Source organism: Haliotis cracherodii, unplaced genomic scaffold, assembly GCF_022045235.1.
Source record: "Haliotis cracherodii isolate W230 unplaced genomic scaffold, xgHalCrac1.p SCAF_2, whole genome shotgun sequence".
Lineage (NCBI taxonomy): Eukaryota > Metazoa > Mollusca > Gastropoda > Lepetellida > Haliotidae > Haliotis > Haliotis cracherodii.
The window spans coordinates 24,715,813-24,736,349 of NW_027266275.1; the positions used below are offsets into that span (position 1 = coordinate 24,715,813).

Consider the following 20,537-nt stretch of genomic DNA (forward strand, 5'->3'; position numbering starts at 1 on the left):
AAATTCTAGTTATGATGTGAGAAACAGATTTTACAATTTATCAGTGGGAAATACACTATCATAGTTTGTAAATCACAGTGCCGTGATATAACTGCAATACTGATTGAATGGGGTCAGCTGAAGTCCTTGACATGGGAATCCTGATTGATGTGTGGCTGCTGGTGTTGAAGTTCCTGACATGGGAATCCTGATTGATGTGTGGCTGCTGGTGTTGAGGTCCCTGACATGGGAATCCTGATTGATGTGTGGCTGCTGGTGTTGAAGTCCCAGGAGTGGGAATCCTGATTGATGTGTGGCAGCTGGTGTTGAAGTCTCTGACATGGGAATCCTGATTGATGTGTGGCTGCTGGTGTTGAGGTCCCTGGAGTGGGAATCCTGATTGATGTGTGGCAGCTGGTGTTGAAGTCCCTGACATGGGAATCCTGATTGATGTGTGGCAGTTGGTGTTGAAGTCCCTGGAGTGGAATCCTGATTGATGTGTGGCTGCTGGTGTTGAAGTCCCTGGAGTGGGAATCCTGATTAATGTGTGGCAGCTGGTGTTGAAGTCCCTGGAGTGGGAATCCTGATTGATGTGTGGCTGCTGGTGTTGAAGTCCCTGGAGTGTGGGAATCCTGATTGATGTGTGGCTGCTGGTGTTGAAGTCCCTGGAGTGGGAATCCTGATTAATGTGTGGCTGCTGGTGTTGAAGTCCCTGGAGTGGGAATCCTGATTGATGTGTGGCAGCTGGTGTTGAAGTCCCTGGAGTGGGAATCTTGATTGATGTGTGGCTGCTGGTGTTGAAGTCCCTGACATGGGAATCCTGATTGATGTGTGGCTGCTGGGGTTGAAGTCCCTGGAGTGGGAATCCTGATTGATGTGTGGCTGCTGGGGTTGAAGTCCCTGGAGTGGGAATCCTGATTGATGTGTGGCTGCTGGGGTTGAAGTCCCTGACATGGGAATCCTGATTGATGTGTGGCAGCTGGTGTTGAAGTCCCTGGAGTGGGAATCCTGATTGATGTGTGGCTGCTGGTGTTGAAGTCCCTGGAGTGGGAATCCTGATTAATGTGTGGCAGCTGGTGTTGAAGTCCCTGGAGTGGGAATCCTGATTGATGTGTGGCTGCTGGTGTTGAAGTCCCTGGAGTGGGAATCCTGATTGATGTGTGGCTGCTGGTGTTGAAGTCCCTTGAGTGGGAATCCTGATTAATGTGTGGCTGCTGGTGTTGAAGTCCCTGGAGTGGGAATCTTGATTGATGTGTGGCAGCTGGTGTTGAAGTCCCTGCAGTGGGAATCCTGATTGATGTGTGGCTGCTGGTGTTTTTCAACAGGCTGGTGATCCAGGGCTACAAGCGGGCGCTGGAGAGGAAGGACCTGTGGGCACTCAATGATGTCGACACCTCAGCCACTGTCTTCCCCAAGTTCCAGCAGCATTGGGACAAGGAGGTGGCCAAGGCAAAGGAGTAGGTGCCATATCCATCCATCCTGTCCATGTATCCATCTGTCAACCCACATATGCTTCTATATAATTATCTATCATTTCAATCAGTTTATCATTACTCCATCACACCAATCCATCTATTCAGCAATCAATTCCCACTATTCATCCTTCCATCTATTCTCACTATTTTTTTCATCAATTCCCACTATATATTATCCATCAATTCTCGTTATTCCATCCATCATTTCCCACTATTCCATCCATCAATTCCTGCTTTTCCATCCATCAATTCCTGCTATTCCATCCATCACTTCCCACTATTCCATCCATCAATTCCTGCTATTCCATCCATCAATTCCCACTTTTTCATCCATCAATTGCTGCTATTCCATCCATCAATTCCTGCTTTTACATCCATCTATTCCTGCTATTCTATCCACCATTTCCCACTATTCCATCCATCAATTCCTGCTTTTCCATCCATCAATTCCCACTTTTTCATCCATCAATTCCCACTATTCCATCTATTCATCCAACAATTCCAATTATTCCATCCTTCCATCTATTCTCCCAATTTTTTCCATCAATTTCCACTATATATTATTCATCAGTTGCTGACATTCCATCCATCATTTCCCGCAGTTCCATCAATCAATTCCTGCTATACCATCCATCAATTCCCACTATTCCATCCATCAATTCCCACTATTCCATCCATCGATTCCCACTATTCCATCAATCAATTCCTGCTCTACCATCCATCAATTCCCACTATACCATCCATCAATTCCCACTATTCCATCCATCAATTTCTGCTATTCCATCCATCAATTCCCACTATTCCATCCATTGTTTCCCACTACTCCATCCATAAATTCCTACTATTCCATCCATAAATTCCCACTATTCCATCCATCAATTCCCACTATTCCATCCATCAATTCCCACTATTCCATCCATCAATTCCCACTATTCCATCCATTGATTCCCGATATTCCATCCATCAATTCCCACTATTCCATCCATTGATTCCCACTATTCCATCCATCAATTTCTGCTATTCCATCCATCGTTTCCCACTACTCCATCCATAAATTCCTGCTATTCCATCAATAAATACCTACTATTCCATCCATCAATTCCCACTATTCCATCAATCAATTCCCACTATTCCATCCATCAATTCCCACTATTCCATCCATCGATTCCCACTATTCCATCCATAAAATCCTGCTATTCCATCCATAAATTCCCACTATTCTATCCATCGATTCCCACTATTCCATCCATCAATTCCTGCACTTCCATCCATCAATTCCCACTATTCCATCCATCCGTGAATCCCATTCCATCTCTCCCATCTCGATCTTCACTAATTCAATCCATCTATGCCAGCAAGCTATTGTCTGTTATGTGTACCTGCTCATCAGATGACAGTACATGCTAAATGTGAGGTGGTATGATATCTGTATAACTGTTTCCCATTATTCACAGACATAATGCACGACTCATCAAACCCGTTAATGGTTTGAAGACTCGATACCAAGATGGTGAGGTGTACACGGAGGTCAACCCGGATGTCAAGGTCGCAGATGGAAGCAATAAGGTCCTGAAGCCAAGGCTACTTCATAGTTTAGTGAAGAATTTCATGGGGTTCTTCTTGATGGCAGCAGGATACAAACTCATCCACGACATCCTGCTGTTTGTCAACCCACAGTTGCTCAAGTAAGTGAAAAATGATGTGCATGGGTATACAAACTGAGCTGAATATTTGTACATCTTGAAATTAATATGTCATCAAATTATTTTGAGTGTCCCCTGGCCTAAAATGCATCATGAGATATAACTTTAAAACGATATCACCAAGTCTGTCGACATACAATTCTATTATGTGGGATGAGATGATAGCAACTGATTGAATGATATCATTTGCTATCTTCACTAACATAACTTCAATTGCTTGACATGTGATACAACATCCATGAAGTCAATGCAGGAAATTCCCAATATTGCATATGCTAATGGGGTAGATTGGGTCACAGACAAAGATTGCTCAGGCTCCAAGTGTTGATGTGAGACAAGTCGGCTAGTAGCTGCATATTACAACGGCTGCAGAGATAAACTTGCTTAACAATAAACAATTCATGCTTTAGATATAGAAAACAGGATTAATCACATTGTTTGATTACCTCAATCTCATTAAAATCAGATACAAGTTCTCGCTGTCGTGTATGTCATTGTTTCTGCCCATGTGCAGTGAACCTGACATGACAATAACCTCCAATATGTCCGGATGAAAATGTGTCACTTTTTTAATACGAGTAAGGGGCATTTTGACAATAGATTCATGCTTACATTATTGTCACGATTTTCAGTTGAAAAATTTGCAGACTTATTGAAATGCTATAGGAACCATTTCTGCAGATTTGTTTTAACATTATTGTAGAAGGGTGAATTAGAGCTTCAATTTGTTTGACTTTACAGGGAGCCGTGGTCTTGTATGTCTTTTCAAGCAAAGGACGGGGGCACGGGTGGCCCAGTCGTCTAAGGTGCCGCGATTCGCTGTGCAGAGTTGCGTCCCCTGGACACGCCAGAAACCTTTGATTGTGGGTTTGAATCCCGGTTCACCCCGATTATGTTTCTAGGTTTGTCAGCACCATACCCGTGCTCGTGGGTTTCACAGAAGTGGTAAACGTCTAAGACCTGCATCACTTCGGGCTTTCCTCCCACATAAAGCTGACACGCCATGATATAACTGGAATAATGTTAAAAGCGGCGTTAAACCCAACTCACTCACTCACTCCAAGCAAAGGACATTTTGTGTCGTAGTGCAGAGGAATATTCTTAGTCTGCTAACAATTCAGCAGTCATGTAATGGTTACCCTACGCCTTGTTAACTGTGGCTAAGATTGGGAAGTAAGAATAAGATATATGGATGAACAGCTTCTTTATTACAATTAGGAGTGACATCAAAAGACTCCAACCATCAATCAACTGTGATCAAAGCTATTACATACCCCCTCCATACCATCAACTCATCAAAGGCCCAATCAGTCTTAATCCTTTTGTTTGTACTACTGGCTTTGCTTGTTATAATGTTAACCTTATATCACCCCTTTTGGTGTACATAACAGGCTTCTCCACTCCAGTGTCACTACATCTGATATCAACACTACTGTCTAAACACTGCCTCCTACCTGTGTATATACTTGTCAACTATACTCTGTACATCTAAATTAAACTATCCCTCAAAATCCCAGAAATAAGCTTAAACTTACCCATCTCAAAATCAGAAATTAAAAGTGTAAACAAGCAAAAAATCACAAAAAATGGCATAACCTATATCTAAACTCAAATAGCCAAATCAAAAAAGGGCTCAGCAACCACTTACCAAACCAAAAATTCTCCATCCATCCAAAAAAATCGACAGAGTAATGACTAAACTCCAAACAGGACACACCAACCTAATTAACCACCTAAAAATTATAAAAAAACACACTACAGGTAACTGCCCACACTGCAAACAACCAGAAACCCCAGAACACACACTCACCCACTGCACACACTACCTAGCACATCGAACCGCATTACAAACCACCCTCAGTCTAAACAAGGCTCTCACTCTAGAAGCAATACTAAACCCACAAAATAAACTAGAAAACTTCAAGGCCTTAGGAGTATTCTTAATCAAAACGGAACTAATAAAACGCATCTAAAAACACAATAACCTACCAAATCAAAATCACATAAACAACAAACATCCACCATATCCAGCTCCCTTAGTTCTATTCCCCAACCCCATCGGCATCTATTCCAAATCTCAAAATTCCCAAATTCTATATAAGCAACCCCTAAAGCCCCCTCTTGGGTTGCACAGACCACTTTCGCCCCTTTCGGAAACACATTAAATGGCCTGGCCGGGCCCGTGTGCGAAATACGCATCAGTCGGAAAGCGCACGTTAAATCTCCAAAGTAAGTAAGTAAGCAAGTACTGTACATCACTTGCTTGATAACGGTGTTAGAACTGACACCGAAACGATGCTCCTAATTGTAATAAAGAAGTTGTTCATCCATATATCTTATCCTTACTTAGTACTCCAACTTCTAAATGCCACTCAAGAAGTTAAGATTGGGAAGTCTCACTGTTGAAATGTTTGCTTGTTAATGAGAATAATCTGTTTTTGATTCCCACTTGCATTGCAATGTGTAAGGCCCATTCTTGGTGTCAGAAGGTGATGCTGTTTTGATGGAATCAACAGCAGACCCTCTCCCCTGTGATGTATTGATAGCTGAAATAAGCTGTGCAGAGTTTTGTCCCTTAGTTCTTGTAGACACCTATGATCATTGGTTCGAATCAACGATTTGCCCCAATTAATTCTAGGTTTGTCAGCACTGTACCCATGCTTGCGAGTGTCACCAAAGTGGTTAACATCTAAGACCTGCATCATGTCAGGCTTTCCTCGCTCCCCTCGCTCACTCACTCACTCACTCACTCACTCACTCACTCACTCTTCCAGACTCCTCATCAACTTTACCAAGAACAAGGATGAGATGCTATGGAGAGGCTACCTGTATTCAGTGTTGCTTGTATTAGTGGCTCTAGTTCAGTCCCTCATCCTCCACCAGTACTTCCATGGCTGCCTTGTCCTGGGCATGAGGCTCAGGACCGTCATCATTGCTGCAGTGTACAGAAAGGTAAGTCCTGAGGAATTCAAACGTGGTCATCATTGCTGCAGTGTACAGAAAGGTAAGTCCTTCTGAGGAATTCAAATGTGGTCGTCATTGCTGTGGAATCTGGAAAGGGAAGTCCTCATGATGAAGTCAAACATGGTCATCATGGCTGTGGAATCCAGGAAGGCAAGTTCTCATGATGAAGTCAAAAGTGGTCATCATGGCTGTGGAATCCGGAGAGGTAAGTCCTTATGATGAAGTCAAACATGGTCATCATTGCTGTAGAATCTGGAGAGGTAAGTCCTCATGATGAAGTAAAAAATGGTCATCATGGCTGTTGAATCCGGAGAGGTAAGTCCTCATAAGAAAGTCAAACGTGGTCATCATGGCTGTGGAATCCGGAGAGGTAAGTCCTTATGATGAAGTCAAATGTGGTCATCATGGCTGTGGAATCCGGAGAGGTAAGTCCTTATGATGAAGTCAAACATGGTCATCATGGCTGTGGAATCCGGAGAGGTAAGTCCTCATGATGAAGTCAAACATGGTCATCATGGCTGTGGAATCCGGAGAGGTAAGTCCTTATGAGGAAGTCAAACATGGTCATCATGGCTGTGGAATCCGGAGAGGTAAGTCCTCATGATGAAGTCAAACATGGTCATCATGGCTGCAGAGTTCAGGAAGGTAAGGGAGCTGAAAATGATTGTTGTTTAATTGATTTTTGCATAATGACAACAATAGTGAACAGGTATAGATTTCATTACTCAACTGCTTGCTGGTAGTACCCATGTTACTGGTGCCCTGACCAGGTGTCACTGGCAACTAGCCTAGTCACATTTTCTTAGTCTTCAGCAATTTCATTTTGATAACTGTGAACAAATATCCATGTGGTACACAGCTGTGACAGTGAAGAGTGTAACTCTGGGGAGAAAAAAAAGAGTGATTTCTGAGTACTTGAATATTGTTCAACTTGAGTGATGACTTGTGCCCAGTTCATAAGACTCCCTACTGGTTAGTTAGTTTCTCATGCAAGGCAAAATCAGCTGTTGGTAGTGCTACTAGACAGTGTAGGAGATTATTGTTCCTTTCAGACGTTGAAGTTGTCCAATTCTGCAAGGAAAACATCCACGGTTGGTGAAATCACAAACCTAATGTCTGTGGATGCTCAGCGGTTCATGGACCTGACGACCTACTTCCACATGATCTGGTCCGCCCCCTTCCAGATTTCTGTGTCCCTCTACTTCCTGTGGCAGACCCTGGGGCCGTCCATCATGGCAGGTGTGGGCGTCATGGTCCTCCTCATCCCCGTCAACGCCGTCATCGCCAACAAGACCAAGAACCTTCAGGTGGGAGGAACCACTGGGTTTTTACAGGTTAACACAACCCAGTAGTCCATGACTAGTGAGTGAGTTCAAATCTATTGTCACAGCCACACAACAACCAAAACCAGTGAAATGTAAGGATTGGTGGTTTCTTTAAAAATTAAGGGGCGGTCGGGTAGCCAAGTGGTTAAATCATTCGCTGAAGACCCGGTTTGATTTCCGACATGGGTACAATGTGTGAAGCCTATTTCTCGTGTTCCCCGCCGTGATATTGCTGGAATATTTCTAAAAAGTGTATAACCATACTCACTCACTCACTCACTTACTGACTCACTTTAAAAAATATAGTGATTTTGTGTAAACAATTGATCTGAGTGAGTGAGTGAGTTTGGTTTAACTTCTCTTTGAACAGTATTAAAGTTATGTTATTTAAGGTCTAAGATGTTTACCACTTTGATGAAACCTATAATTACATGTATAAACTGATAGACAGAGGAACATGGCCAGGGCAAACCTATCATCTTAGGCTTCTGGCATGCCTAGGGGAGACAACTCTGCACAACAAAACCGGACACCTCAGACCACTGGGCCACCTGTGCCTCCAAACCATTCAGAGATAATTAAGATAGTCATGACAAGTATTTTTTTTTTTTTTAAACTATAATAATATTATGTAAAGAATTAGTGTGAAATAGTTAGTGAAACAGATGTATTTTACTGATGGTGTCACAGTGGTCTTAAGGTGCTGCTGTCAGCCGTGTGGAGTTCCCTCCCTTAGTCGTTCAAGTATCTGCTGATCATGGGTTTGAATCCAGATTTGTTTATTTCGGTCCTTTATATTTAGTGCATAATAATTTTGGAGTTTTATTAAGTACTAGTTCCTTGTTTGCCTTTGTTGATGTTTGTGTTTCTGTATTTAAGGTTCAGCAAATGGCGTTGAAGGACAGGCGGATCAAACTGATGAATGAAGTCCTCAATGGAATCAAGGTGAGACTGCCCGGCTTAGTATCTGAACGAGAACCAGCTTTCTGTCATTAAATAAGTGTCCCGTGTGGATCCGGGGTAGAATAGGTCTTCAGTAACCCATGCGTGTGGTAAGAGGCGACTATGTGTGTCATGTCATAAGAGGCGACTAACTGGATTGGGTGGTCTGGCTCACTGACTTGGTTGATGCATGTCATCATATCCCAGTTGCGTGGATTGATGCTCATGATATTAATCACTGGATTGTCTGGTCCAGACTCGATTATTTGCAGACCGCATAAAGCTAGAATATTGCTGTGCGCGGCATTAAACAACTAACAAACAAATCATTTAATAAGTAGTGCTTTGATGATTGCTTGTGGAGATTAGTGAACAGTGTTCCATCTAGGGGTAGGCAGTGTGGTGGCCCAGTAGTTAAGGCGTTTGCTCGTCACACCAAAGAGCTGGGTTTGATCCCCACATGGTTACAATGGTGTCCATTGCACTGATAAACATCTCCATTAACATCAAAAACATTCTTGAAACATTGTATAAACTGTTTTAGTTCCTTTTATCCATCAAGTATACTTATCATCCAAAACTGGCTTCCACTGAAGATAGCCCATTTCTGGTGTCCCCCGCCGTGATATTGCTGGAACATAGCTAAAAGCGGTGTAAAACCCAACTCTCTCACTCACTCCACTGAAGATATCGCTTGTAGTGTATGGGCTAATGTAAAAAATCAAAGGTTTAGGAAAGTTTTCGTGGAATCTTCGCAACAAGGTTTAAAACCATCAAAATGTGTCTCTGTTTAAGAAAAATTATTTTGCAATGTTTCCAACGATATATGTGGTGGATATTTTACAATGGCTGTCATTTCTCATCCGTTATGTCGCATTTCAAAATATGACTGTAAGTCTTGGTGTTATAAACTTTATATCATGATATATTTGATAGCAAAAGACAGGTGAGATTCTCGATGTGTTTCCCGTGCAGGTGCTGAAGCTGTATGCATGGGAGCCATCGTTCCAGAAGAAGATCCTAGACATCAGGAACAAAGAGCTGGATGTGCTGAAGAAGTCGTCCTACCTGCAGGCGCTGTCTTCCTTCACCTGGACCACAGCCCCCTTCATGGTCAGTCCACAGGCCAGAGTTACCTCCTTTAGTCTTGCATGTGACAGCCACTTCAGCAAATCATATATCTCTCTCTCCAGTGTTAGGTTGCCTATATCTGTTTCCATGTTACATACATTACTGCTACGTGACTTAACAGGCGACTAAAGGGATCGGGTGGTCAGACTCGCTGACTTAGTTGATACATGTCATCGTATCCCAATTGTGTGGATCGATGCTCATGACAGTCACTGTATTGTGTGGTCGAGACTCAATTATTTACTGACCTCCGTCATATGGCTCGAATATTGCTGAGTGTAGCGTTAAACAAGAAACAAACAAACTAATCTGCTTAGTGAGACAGTTTATCCCACAGTGTTCCTTGTGTGTTGGGGGCGGTTGGGTAGCCTAGTGGTTAAAGCGTTCGCTTGTCACGCCGAAGACCTGGGTTCGAATCTCGACATAGGTACAATGTGTGAAGCCCATTTCTGGTGTCCCCCACCGTGACATTGCTGGAATAAAACCAAACTCAATCAATCAATCAATCCTTGTGTGTTGCTTGTGGTAGATGTCTCCGGCTGACGTAAATAAGGATAAGAATTTATGGATGAACAACTTCTTTATTACAATTAAGAGCTGACGTGTTCTAGCCTGTGTCAGTGATCTTCCGATTTCTTGTCAATGCTGCTTGTTCACCTTGCCCAGGTTTCCCTGACAACGTTTGCTGTCTATGTGATGTCGGACTCCAACAATGTCCTGGATGCTGAGAAGGCCTTTGTGTCGCTGTCACTGTTCAATATTCTCCGATTTCCTCTCTCCATGTTGCCCCAGGTCATCACCAACATTGTCCAGGTCAGTCATAGCAACAGAACATGTCAGTCATAGCAACAAAACATGTCAGTCATAGCAACAGAACTTGTCAGTCATAGCAACAGAGCATATCAGTCATAGCTACAGAACATGTCAGTCATAGCAACAGAACATGTCAGTCATAGCAACAGAACATGTCAGTCATAGCAACAGAGCATGTCAGTCATAGCAACGGAACATGTCAGTCACAGCAACACATGTCAGTACATGTCAGTCATAGCAACACATGTCAATACGTGTCAGTCATAGCAACACATGTCAATACATGACAGTCATAGCAATACATGTCAGTACATGTCAGTCATAGCAACACATATCAGTACATGTCAGTCATAGCAACAAAACGTGTCGGTCATAGAAAAAGAACGTGTCAGTCAGCAACAGAACATGTTGACCATAGCAACAGAATATGTCTGTCATAGCAACAGAACATGTGGGTCATAGCAACAGAACATGTGGGTCATAGCAACAGAACATGTCGGTCATAGCAACAGAACATGTCAGTCATCGCAACACGTGTCAGTCATAGCAACAGAATGTGTTGGTCATAGCAAAAATCCTGTCGGTTATAGCAACTGAATGTGTCAGTCATAGCAACACGTGTCAGTCATAGCAAAAATCCTGTTGTTTATAACAACAGAACATGTCTTTCATAGCAACAGAACGTTTCGGTCATAGCAACATGTGTCTGTCATAGCAACAGAACATGTCGGTCATAGCAACACGTGACGGTCACAGCAACAGAACATGTCGGTCATAGCAACACGTGTCAGTCAGAGCAACAATCCTGTTGGCTATAGCAACAGAACGTGTCGGTCATAGCAACAGAACGTGTCAGTCATAGCAACAGAACGTGTCAGTCATAGCAACATGTGTCAGTCATAGCAACAGAACATGTTCCCCTCACCTCATGTCAGACTATTCCAGTGGCAAGTCGCCTCTGTGATCTATAATTTAATGATTGTCATTCATTATCAGTGTTTTATGTTGAATTATCTCTTATATCACCATCAGTTAATGACATACTGTTCATTTCATGATCATATGGTTGATAGAGTTATCTCCCCTCAAATTGTCAACACTTTAGTCTCTATGCTAGATAGAACTGGACCCACATTGTCTTATGTATTCAGCATTTACCCTGAGCTGGTAGCTCTGATTTTCCCTTGACAAGTGGGCTTTTGAAAAAGTATTGAATCAGTGAAAGAGAATAATTCCTATTTGAATCTTTGAAGAATAGAAACAATTTACCATTTTAGACAAAGTGGTGTGTGCGACCTTTGTCTTTATTAAGGTGTGTCTTCCGAGTGGTGTGAATGTTTATTTAAATCAAGCTCCCCTAAATAACATATTCATATGAGGTGTAATGGCACCTGTAGACCTAAGCTACGGCGGTGATGTTGGTTGTAATGCTGTGGCTGTGTGTTGCTCCCCACAGGCCAGTGTGTCACTGAAGAGGCTGCAGCACTTCCTTCAACACGAGGAGCTGGACCCATCGGCTGTACAGCACAACCCCACAGACAGTGAGTCTTACAGTCTTATGTCTACAATGTGTTACACATGTACCACACACAGACAGTGAGTCTTACAGTCTTATGTCTACAATGTGTTATACCACACACAGTGAGTCTTACAGTCTTATGTCTACAATGTGTTATACCACACACAGTGAGTCTTACAGTCTTATGTCTACAATGTGTTATACCACACACAGTGAGTCTTACAGTCTTATGTCTACAATGTGTTATACCACACACAGTGAGTCTTACAGTCTTATGTCTACAATGTGTTATACCACACACAGTGAGTCTTACACTCTGATGTCTACAATGTGTTATACCACACACAGTGAGTCTTACAGTCTTATGTCTACAATGTGTTATGCCACACACAGTGAGTCTTACAGTCTTATGTCTACAATGTGTTACACATGTACCACCACACACAGTGAGTCTTACAGCCTTATGTCTACAATGTGTTACATATGTACCACCACACACAGTGAGTCTTAGTCTTATGTCTACAATGTGTTACACATGTACCACCACACACAGTGAGTCTTACAGTCTTATGTCTACAATGTGTTACATATGTACCACCACACACAGTGAGTCTTACAGTCTTATGTCTACAATGTGTTATACCACACACAGTGAGTCTTACAGTCTTATGTCTATAATGTGTTACACATGTACCACCACACACAGTGAGTCTTACAGTCTTATGTCTACAATGTGTTACATATGTACCACCACACACAGTGAGTCTTAGTCTTCTGTCTACAATGTGTTACATATGTACCACCACAGACAGTGAGTCTTACAGTCTTATCTACAATGTGTTACTCATGTACCACCTAACACAGTGAGTCTTACAGTCTTATGTCTACAATGTGTTACACCACACACAGTGAGTCTTACAGTCTTATGTCTACAATGTGTTATACAACACACAGTGAGTCTTACAGTCTTATGTCTACAATGTGTTATACCACACACAGTAAGTCTTACAGTCTTATGTCTACAATGTGTTATACCACACACAGTGAGTCTTACAGTCTTATGTCTACAATGTGTTACACATGTACCACCACACACAGTGAGTCTTACAGTCTTATGTCTACAATGTGTTACATAGGTACCACCACACACAGTGAGTCTTACAGTCTTATGTCTACAATGTGTTATACCACACACAGTGAGTCTTACAGTCTTATGTCTACAATGTGTTACACCACACACAGTGAGTCTTAAAGTCTTATGTCTACAATGTGTTATACCACACACAGTGAGTCTTACAGTCTTATGTCTACAATGTGTTATACCATTGTGAGTCTACAATGTGTTATACCACACACAGTGAGTCTTACAGTCTTATGTCTACAATGTGTTATACCACACACAGTGAGTCTTACAGTCTTATGTCTACAATGTGTTATACCACACACAGTGAGTCTTACAGTCTTATGTCTACAATGTGTTATACCACACACAGTGAGTCTTACACTCTGATGTCTACAATGTGTTATACCACACACAGTGAGTCTTACAGTCTTATGTCTACAATGTGTTATGCCACACACAGTGAGTCTTACAGTCTTATGTCTACAATGTGTTACACATGTACCACCACACACAGTAAGTCTTACAGCCTTATGTCTACAATGTGTTACATATGTACCACCACACACAGTGAGTCTTAGTCTTATGTCTACAATGTGTTACACATGTACCACCACACACAGTGAGTCTTACAGTCTTATGTCTACAATGTGTTACATATGTACCACCACACACAGTGAGTCTTACAGTCTTATGTCTACAATGTGTTATACCACACACAGTGAGTCTTACAGTCTTATGTCTATAATGTGTTACACATGTACCACCACACACAGTGAGTCTTACAGTCTTATGTCTACAATGTGTTACATATGTACCACCACACACAGTGAGTCTTAGTCTTCTGTCTACAATGTGTTACATATGTACCACCACAGACAGTGAGTCTTACAGTCTTATCTACAATGTGTTACTCATGTACCACCTAACACAGTGAGTCTTACAGTCTTATGTCTACAATGTGTTACACCACACACAGTGAGTCTTACAGTCTTATGTCTACAATGTGTTATACAACACACAGTGAGTCTTACAGTCTTATGTCTACAATGTGTTATACCACACACAGTAAGTCTTACAGTCTTATGTCTACAATGTGTTATACCACACACAGTGAGTCTTACAGTCTTATGTCTACAATGTGTTACACATGTACCACCACACACAGTGAGTCTTACAGTCTTATGTCTACAATGTGTTACATAGGTACCACCACACACAGTGAGTCTTACAGTCTTATGTCTTCAATGTGTTATACCACACACAGTGAGTCTTACAGTCTTATGTCTACAATGTGTTACACCACACACAGTGAGTCTTAAAGTCTTATGTCTACAATGTGTTATACCACACACAGTGAGTCTTACAGTCTTATGTCTTCAATGTGTTATACCACACACAGTGAGTCTTACAGTCTTATGTCTACAATGTGTTACATATGTACCACCACACACAGTGAGTCTTACAGTCTTATGTCTACAATGTGTTATACCACACACAGTGAGTCTTACAGTCTTATGTCTACAATGTGTTACACATGTACCACCACACACAGTGAGTCTTACAGTCTTATGTCTACAACGTGTTACACATGTACCACCACACACAGTAAGTCTTACAGTCTTATGTCTACAATGTGTTATACCACACACAGTGAGTTTTACAGTCTTATGTCTACAATGTGTTATACCACACACAGTAAGTCTTACAGTCTTATGTCTACAATGTGTTATACCACACACAGTGAGTCTTACAGTCTTATGTCTACAATGTGTTACACATGTACCACCACACACAGTGAGTCTTACAGTCTTATGTCTACAATGTGTTACATATGTACCACCACACACAGTGAGTCTTACAGTCTTATGTCTACAATGTGTTATACCACACACAGTGAGTCTTACAGTCTTATGTCTACAATGTGTTACCCATGTACCACCACACACAGTGAGTCTTACAGTCTTATGTCTACAATGTGTTACATATGTACCACCACACACAGTGAGTCTTACAGTCTTATGTCTACAATGTGTTATACCACACACAGTGAGTCTTGCAGTCTTATGTCTACAATGTGTTACACATGTACCACCACACACAGTGAGTCTTACAGTCTTATGTCTACAATGTGTTACACATGTACCACCACACACAGTGAGTCTTACAGTCTTATGTCTACAATGTGTTACACATGTACCACCACACACAGTGAGTCTTACAGTCTTATGTCTACAATGTGTTATACCACACACAGTGAGTCTTACAGTCTTATGTCTACAATGTGTTACATATGTACCACCACACACAGTGAGTCTTACAGTCTTATGTCTACAATGTGTTATACCACACACAGTGAGTCTTACAGTCTTATGTCTACAATGTGTTATACCACACACAGTGAGTCTTACAGTCTTATGTCTACAAAGTGTTATACCACACACAGTGAGTCTTACAGTCTTATGTCTTCAATGTGTTATACCACACACAGTGAGTCTTACAGTCTTATGTCTACAATGTGTTATACCACACACAGTGAGTCTTACAGTCTTATGTCTACAATGTGTTACACCACACACAGTGAGTCTTACAGTCCTATGTCTACAATGTGTTATACAAGACACAGTGAGTCTTACAGTCTTATGTCTACAATGTGTTATACCACACACAGTAAGTCTTACAGTCTTATGTCTACAATGTGTTATACCACACACAGTGAGTCTTACAGTCTTATGTCTACAATGTGTTACACATGTACCACCACACACAGTGAGTCTTACAGTCTTATGTCTACAATGTGTTATACCACACACAGTGAGTCTTACAGTCTTATGTCTACAATGTGTTACACATGTACCACCACACACAGTGAGTCTTACAGTCTTATGTCTACAATGTGTTATACCACACACAGTGAGTCTTGCAGTCTTATGTCTACAATGTGTTACACATGTACCACCACACACAGTGAGTCTTACAGTCTTATGTCTACAATGTGTTACACATGTACCACCACACACAGTGAGTCTTAAAGTCTTATGTCTACAATGTGTTACACATGTACCAGACACAGTGAGTCTTACAGTCTTATGTCTACAATGTGTTACACATGTACCACCACACACAGTGAGTCTTACAGTCTTATGTCTACAATGTGTTACATATGTACCACCACACACAGTGAGTCTTACAGTCTTATGTCTACAATGTGTTACATATGTACCACCACACACAGTGAGTCTTACAGTCTTATGTCTACAATGTGTTACATATGTACCACCACACACAGTGAGTCTTACAGTCTTATGTCTACAATGTGTTATACCACACACAGTGAGTCTTGCAGTCTTATGTCTACAATGTGTTACACATGTACCACCACACACAGTGAGTCTTACAGTCTTATGTCTACAATGTGTTACACATGTACCACCACACACAGTGAGTCTTACAGTCTTATGTCTACAATGTGTTACACATGTACCACCACACACAGTGAGTCTTAAAGTCTTATGTCTACAATGTGTTACACATGTACCAGACACAGTGAGTCTTACAGTCTTATGTCTACAATGTGTTACACATGTACCACCACACACAGTGAGTCTTACAGTCTTATGTCTACAATGTGTTACATATGTACCACCACACACAGTGAGTCTTACAGTCTTATGTCTACAATGTGTTACATATGTACCACCACACACAGTGAGTCTTACAGTCTTATGTCTACAATGTGTTACATATGTACCACCACACACAGTGAGTCTTACAGTCTTATGTCTACAATGTGTTATACCACACACAGTGAGTCTTGCAGTCTTATGTCTACAATGTGTTACACATGTACCACCACACACAGTGAGTCTTACAGTCTTATGTCTACAATGTGTTACACATGTACCACCACACACAGTGAGTCTTACAGTCTTATGTCTACAATGTGTTACACATGTACCACCACACACAGTGAGTCTTACAGTCTTATGTCTACAATGTGTTATACCACACACAGTGAGTCTTACAGTCTTATGTCTACAATGTGTTACATATGTACCACCACACACAGTGAGTCTTACAGTCTTATGTCTACAATGTGTTATACCACACACAGTGAGTCTTACAGTCTTATGTCTACAATGTGTTATACCACACACAGTGAGTCTTACAGTCTTATGTCTACAAAGTGTTATACCACACACAGTGAGTCTTACAGTCTTATGTCTTCAATGTGTTATACCACACACAGTGAGTCTTACAGTCTTATGTCTACAATGTGTTATACCACACACAGTGAGTCTTACAGTCTTATGTCTACAATGTGTTACACCACACACAGTGAGTCTTACAGTCCTATGTCTACAATGTGTTATACAAGACACAGTGAGTCTTACAGTCTTATGTCTACAATGTGTTATACCACACACAGTAAGTCTTACAGTCTTATGTCTACAATGTGTTATACCACACACAGTGAGTCTTACAGTCTTATGTCTACAATGTGTTACACATGTACCACCACACACAGTGAGTCTTACAGTCTTATGTCTACAATGTGTTATACCACACACAGTGAGTCTTACAGTCTTATGTCTACAATGTGTTACACATGTACCACCACACACAGTGAGTCTTACAGTCTTATGTCTACAATGTGTTATACCACACACAGTGAGTCTTGCAGTCTTATGTCTACAATGTGTTACACATGTACCACCACACACAGTGAGTCTTACAGTCTTATGTCTACAATGTGTTACACATGTACCACCACACACAGTGAGTCCTAAAGTCTTATGTCTACAATGTGTTACACATGTACCAGACACAGTGAGTCTTACAGTCTTATGTCTACAATGTGTTACACATGTACCACCACACACAGTGAGTCTTACAGTCTTATGTCTACAATGTGTTACATATGTACCACCACACACAGTGAGTCTTACAGTCTTATGTCTACAATGTGTTACATATGTACCACCACACACAGTGAGTCTTACAGTCTTATGTCTACAATGTGTTACATATGTACCACCACACACAGTGAGTCTTACAGTCTTATGTCTACAATGTGTTATACCACACACAGTGAGTCTTGCAGTCTTATGTCTACAATGTGTTACACATGTACCACCACACACAGTGAGTCTTACAGTCTTATGTCTACAATGTGTTACACATGTACCACCACACACAGTGAGTCTTACAGTCTTATGTCTACAATGTGTTACACATGTACCACCACACACAGTGAGTCTTACAGTCTTATGTCTACAATGTGTTATACCACACACAGTGAGTCTTACAGTCTTATGTCTACAATGTGTTACACATGTACCACACACAGTGAGTCTTACATTCTTATGTCTACAATGTGTTATACCACACACAGTGAGTCTTACAGTCTTATATCTACAATGTGTTACACATGTACCATACACACACAGTGAGTCCTATATCTACAATGTGTTACACATGTACCATCACAGACAGTGAGTCTTACCACCATAGCATCTTTAACATAACTGGCTAAGTTCTGAAGACAGTTTACATCAGAAGAGTTTAACATTTTAACTACAGTCAAGTCTCTTATCTGACACAAATAATGGGAACTGATTAAATCAGTGCTATTTACACCCGTTAATCAGACAGTCTAGCTCTCCAACTCTGACCCACCTAATTTGCAGACAAATAACCGAAATCACTCATTAATGAGTCTCATTAATCAGACACGGTGATCAGGGTACTCTGCGGTCATCCGCCCGCGAGTACACAGACCCGTGTTTTGATGAGAGATGAGTCGGCTGGTAGCTGCATATTACAACGGCTGCAGAGATAAACTTGCTTTACAATAAACAATTAATACTTTAAATAAAGAAAACAGGATTAATCACATGCTTAGATTACCTCAATCACATTAAAGCCAGATACAGTTCTGGCTATCGCTGAGGACATCCTGATACAGATCACGTCAGAACAACCTTTCGTGAACTGTGTCAGACCAATAAAATGACTAACAGTAAGTCAACGTTAGCTACTTGAAAGCAGCTTTCTTAGCTTTGAGGTACCAGTTTCTTCCATTCCAGGCTATACTTTTTAAAGTATTTTGAATAAGTCATACATTCCGTAACAGTTTTTTTGTGTTAAGCTTTAGAGGTTGCATGATTAGAAAACATATGTTGCTGACAATGTAACATAACATTATGAGTATTTCATTTTTCATATTTTTATGACATGTTTGTATCGTTATCTATCGTGTAGTTGTCCTATTTTTAATCACGAACATTGATACTACTTAATTTCGTTAATCCGACATAATCATTTGCAACCAACCATTTCATATTAACAGGGCTTGACTGTAGTATGTCTTTACGATTATTACCAGAAATAAAGTCTAAATATGGGAAATATTTTGAGTGAATATATTCATAAATAGGGCAAACAAGAATGAAAGCACTACACACTACAATTGACTACACTGTTTTTGTATTTATGGAGTTATAAACTTAAACCCTTTGTAAGAAACTGCTACATGGATTTGGGATTTTGTACTGTTTTTTTTATGTTCATAGCTCCATAATCGCAAAAAGTTTTGAAGTGAATTCTTACATATTAAAGACTTCCGGCCATGTAGATTTTACTTGATGTTCCAGAATTGGCTGTGAGTATTGACAATGGGGTGTTCACCTGGGACCCAGAGGCAGCCACTACCCTCAAAGGGTAAGTAGTGACTAAAGGCTCTTCACGGGAGAAGCAGCAGGATTGTCTCAGGTTGTCTGTTGTCACGGATGTCACGGATGTCATTATGTATCAGTATGTTTTAGGAATGTGTGATCAACAGGTGCATGGGTTTGAGCCTAATCCTGGTTCACACTGGTTCTTGATATGGTCATTGAAAAGTATCTCTAACCCACAATGAAATATTTGTTAGTAAGTCTGTATGAAGTAAACTACAGTTATAATGAACTCAAAGGGACCATTGATTTTAAGCATATATACAGATATATACAACAAATGGCCGGGACTAAACAATAAGGTGGTTTTATCGGTCAGTTCCTTATAAGGGTGGTCGGAATAAACGTAGCTTACTGTATCTCTGTATTAGAGAGTGTGTTAACGTCCATCGCACCATTCCATTTGGCTCCTTTCTTTTGGTTCGTTTGGCGTACATATTTTTGTAACAGTCAGTGATCAATCGTCTTTTTGGAGTTATCTCGGGTGGTCTGGTCGCCTAGTGGTTAAAGTGTTCGCTCGTCACGCAGAAGACCTGGGTTCGATGCCCGACATGGGTACAGTGTGTAAAGCCCATTTCTGGTGTCCCCCACTGTGATATTGCTGGAATATTGCTAAAAGCGGCGTAAAGACCATACTCACTCACTTGGAGTGATATCAGAACACAATTTTATGGAGAACACAACCTGAAACTGTTTTAATGAAAAGTCAGTATTTAATTCTCTTTCTTGATTAATCTACCCCCGGCACATCATACAAAAAGACGTTAAAATATGGTACATGGCCTGGCTGAATTAATGGGATAAAACAATGACTGGTTGGCTCGGAGTC

At 41.1% G+C, this 20,537-nt stretch overlaps 1 protein-coding gene across 2 annotated transcripts in view; it reads left to right on the plus strand.

Annotated features, from left to right (window-relative positions):
* LOC139467870 (multidrug resistance-associated protein 1-like) overlaps positions 1-20,537 on the plus strand; it is an 86,164-nt gene that overhangs the window by 31,212 nt on the left and 34,415 nt on the right. For both annotated transcript variants that reach the window (XM_071249388.1, XM_071249387.1), the window contains exons 7-15: positions 1,305-1,436; positions 2,909-3,139; positions 5,932-6,109; positions 7,174-7,428; positions 8,326-8,391; positions 9,364-9,501; positions 10,186-10,332; positions 11,789-11,873; positions 19,628-19,694. In XM_071249388.1, the coding sequence (XP_071105489.1) occupies positions 1,305-1,436; positions 2,909-3,139; positions 5,932-6,109; positions 7,174-7,428; positions 8,326-8,391; positions 9,364-9,501; positions 10,186-10,332; positions 11,789-11,873; positions 19,628-19,694 (1,299 nt within the window). The remainder of the gene's footprint in view (positions 1-1,304; positions 1,437-2,908; positions 3,140-5,931; positions 6,110-7,173; positions 7,429-8,325; positions 8,392-9,363; positions 9,502-10,185; positions 10,333-11,788; positions 11,874-19,627; positions 19,695-20,537) is intronic.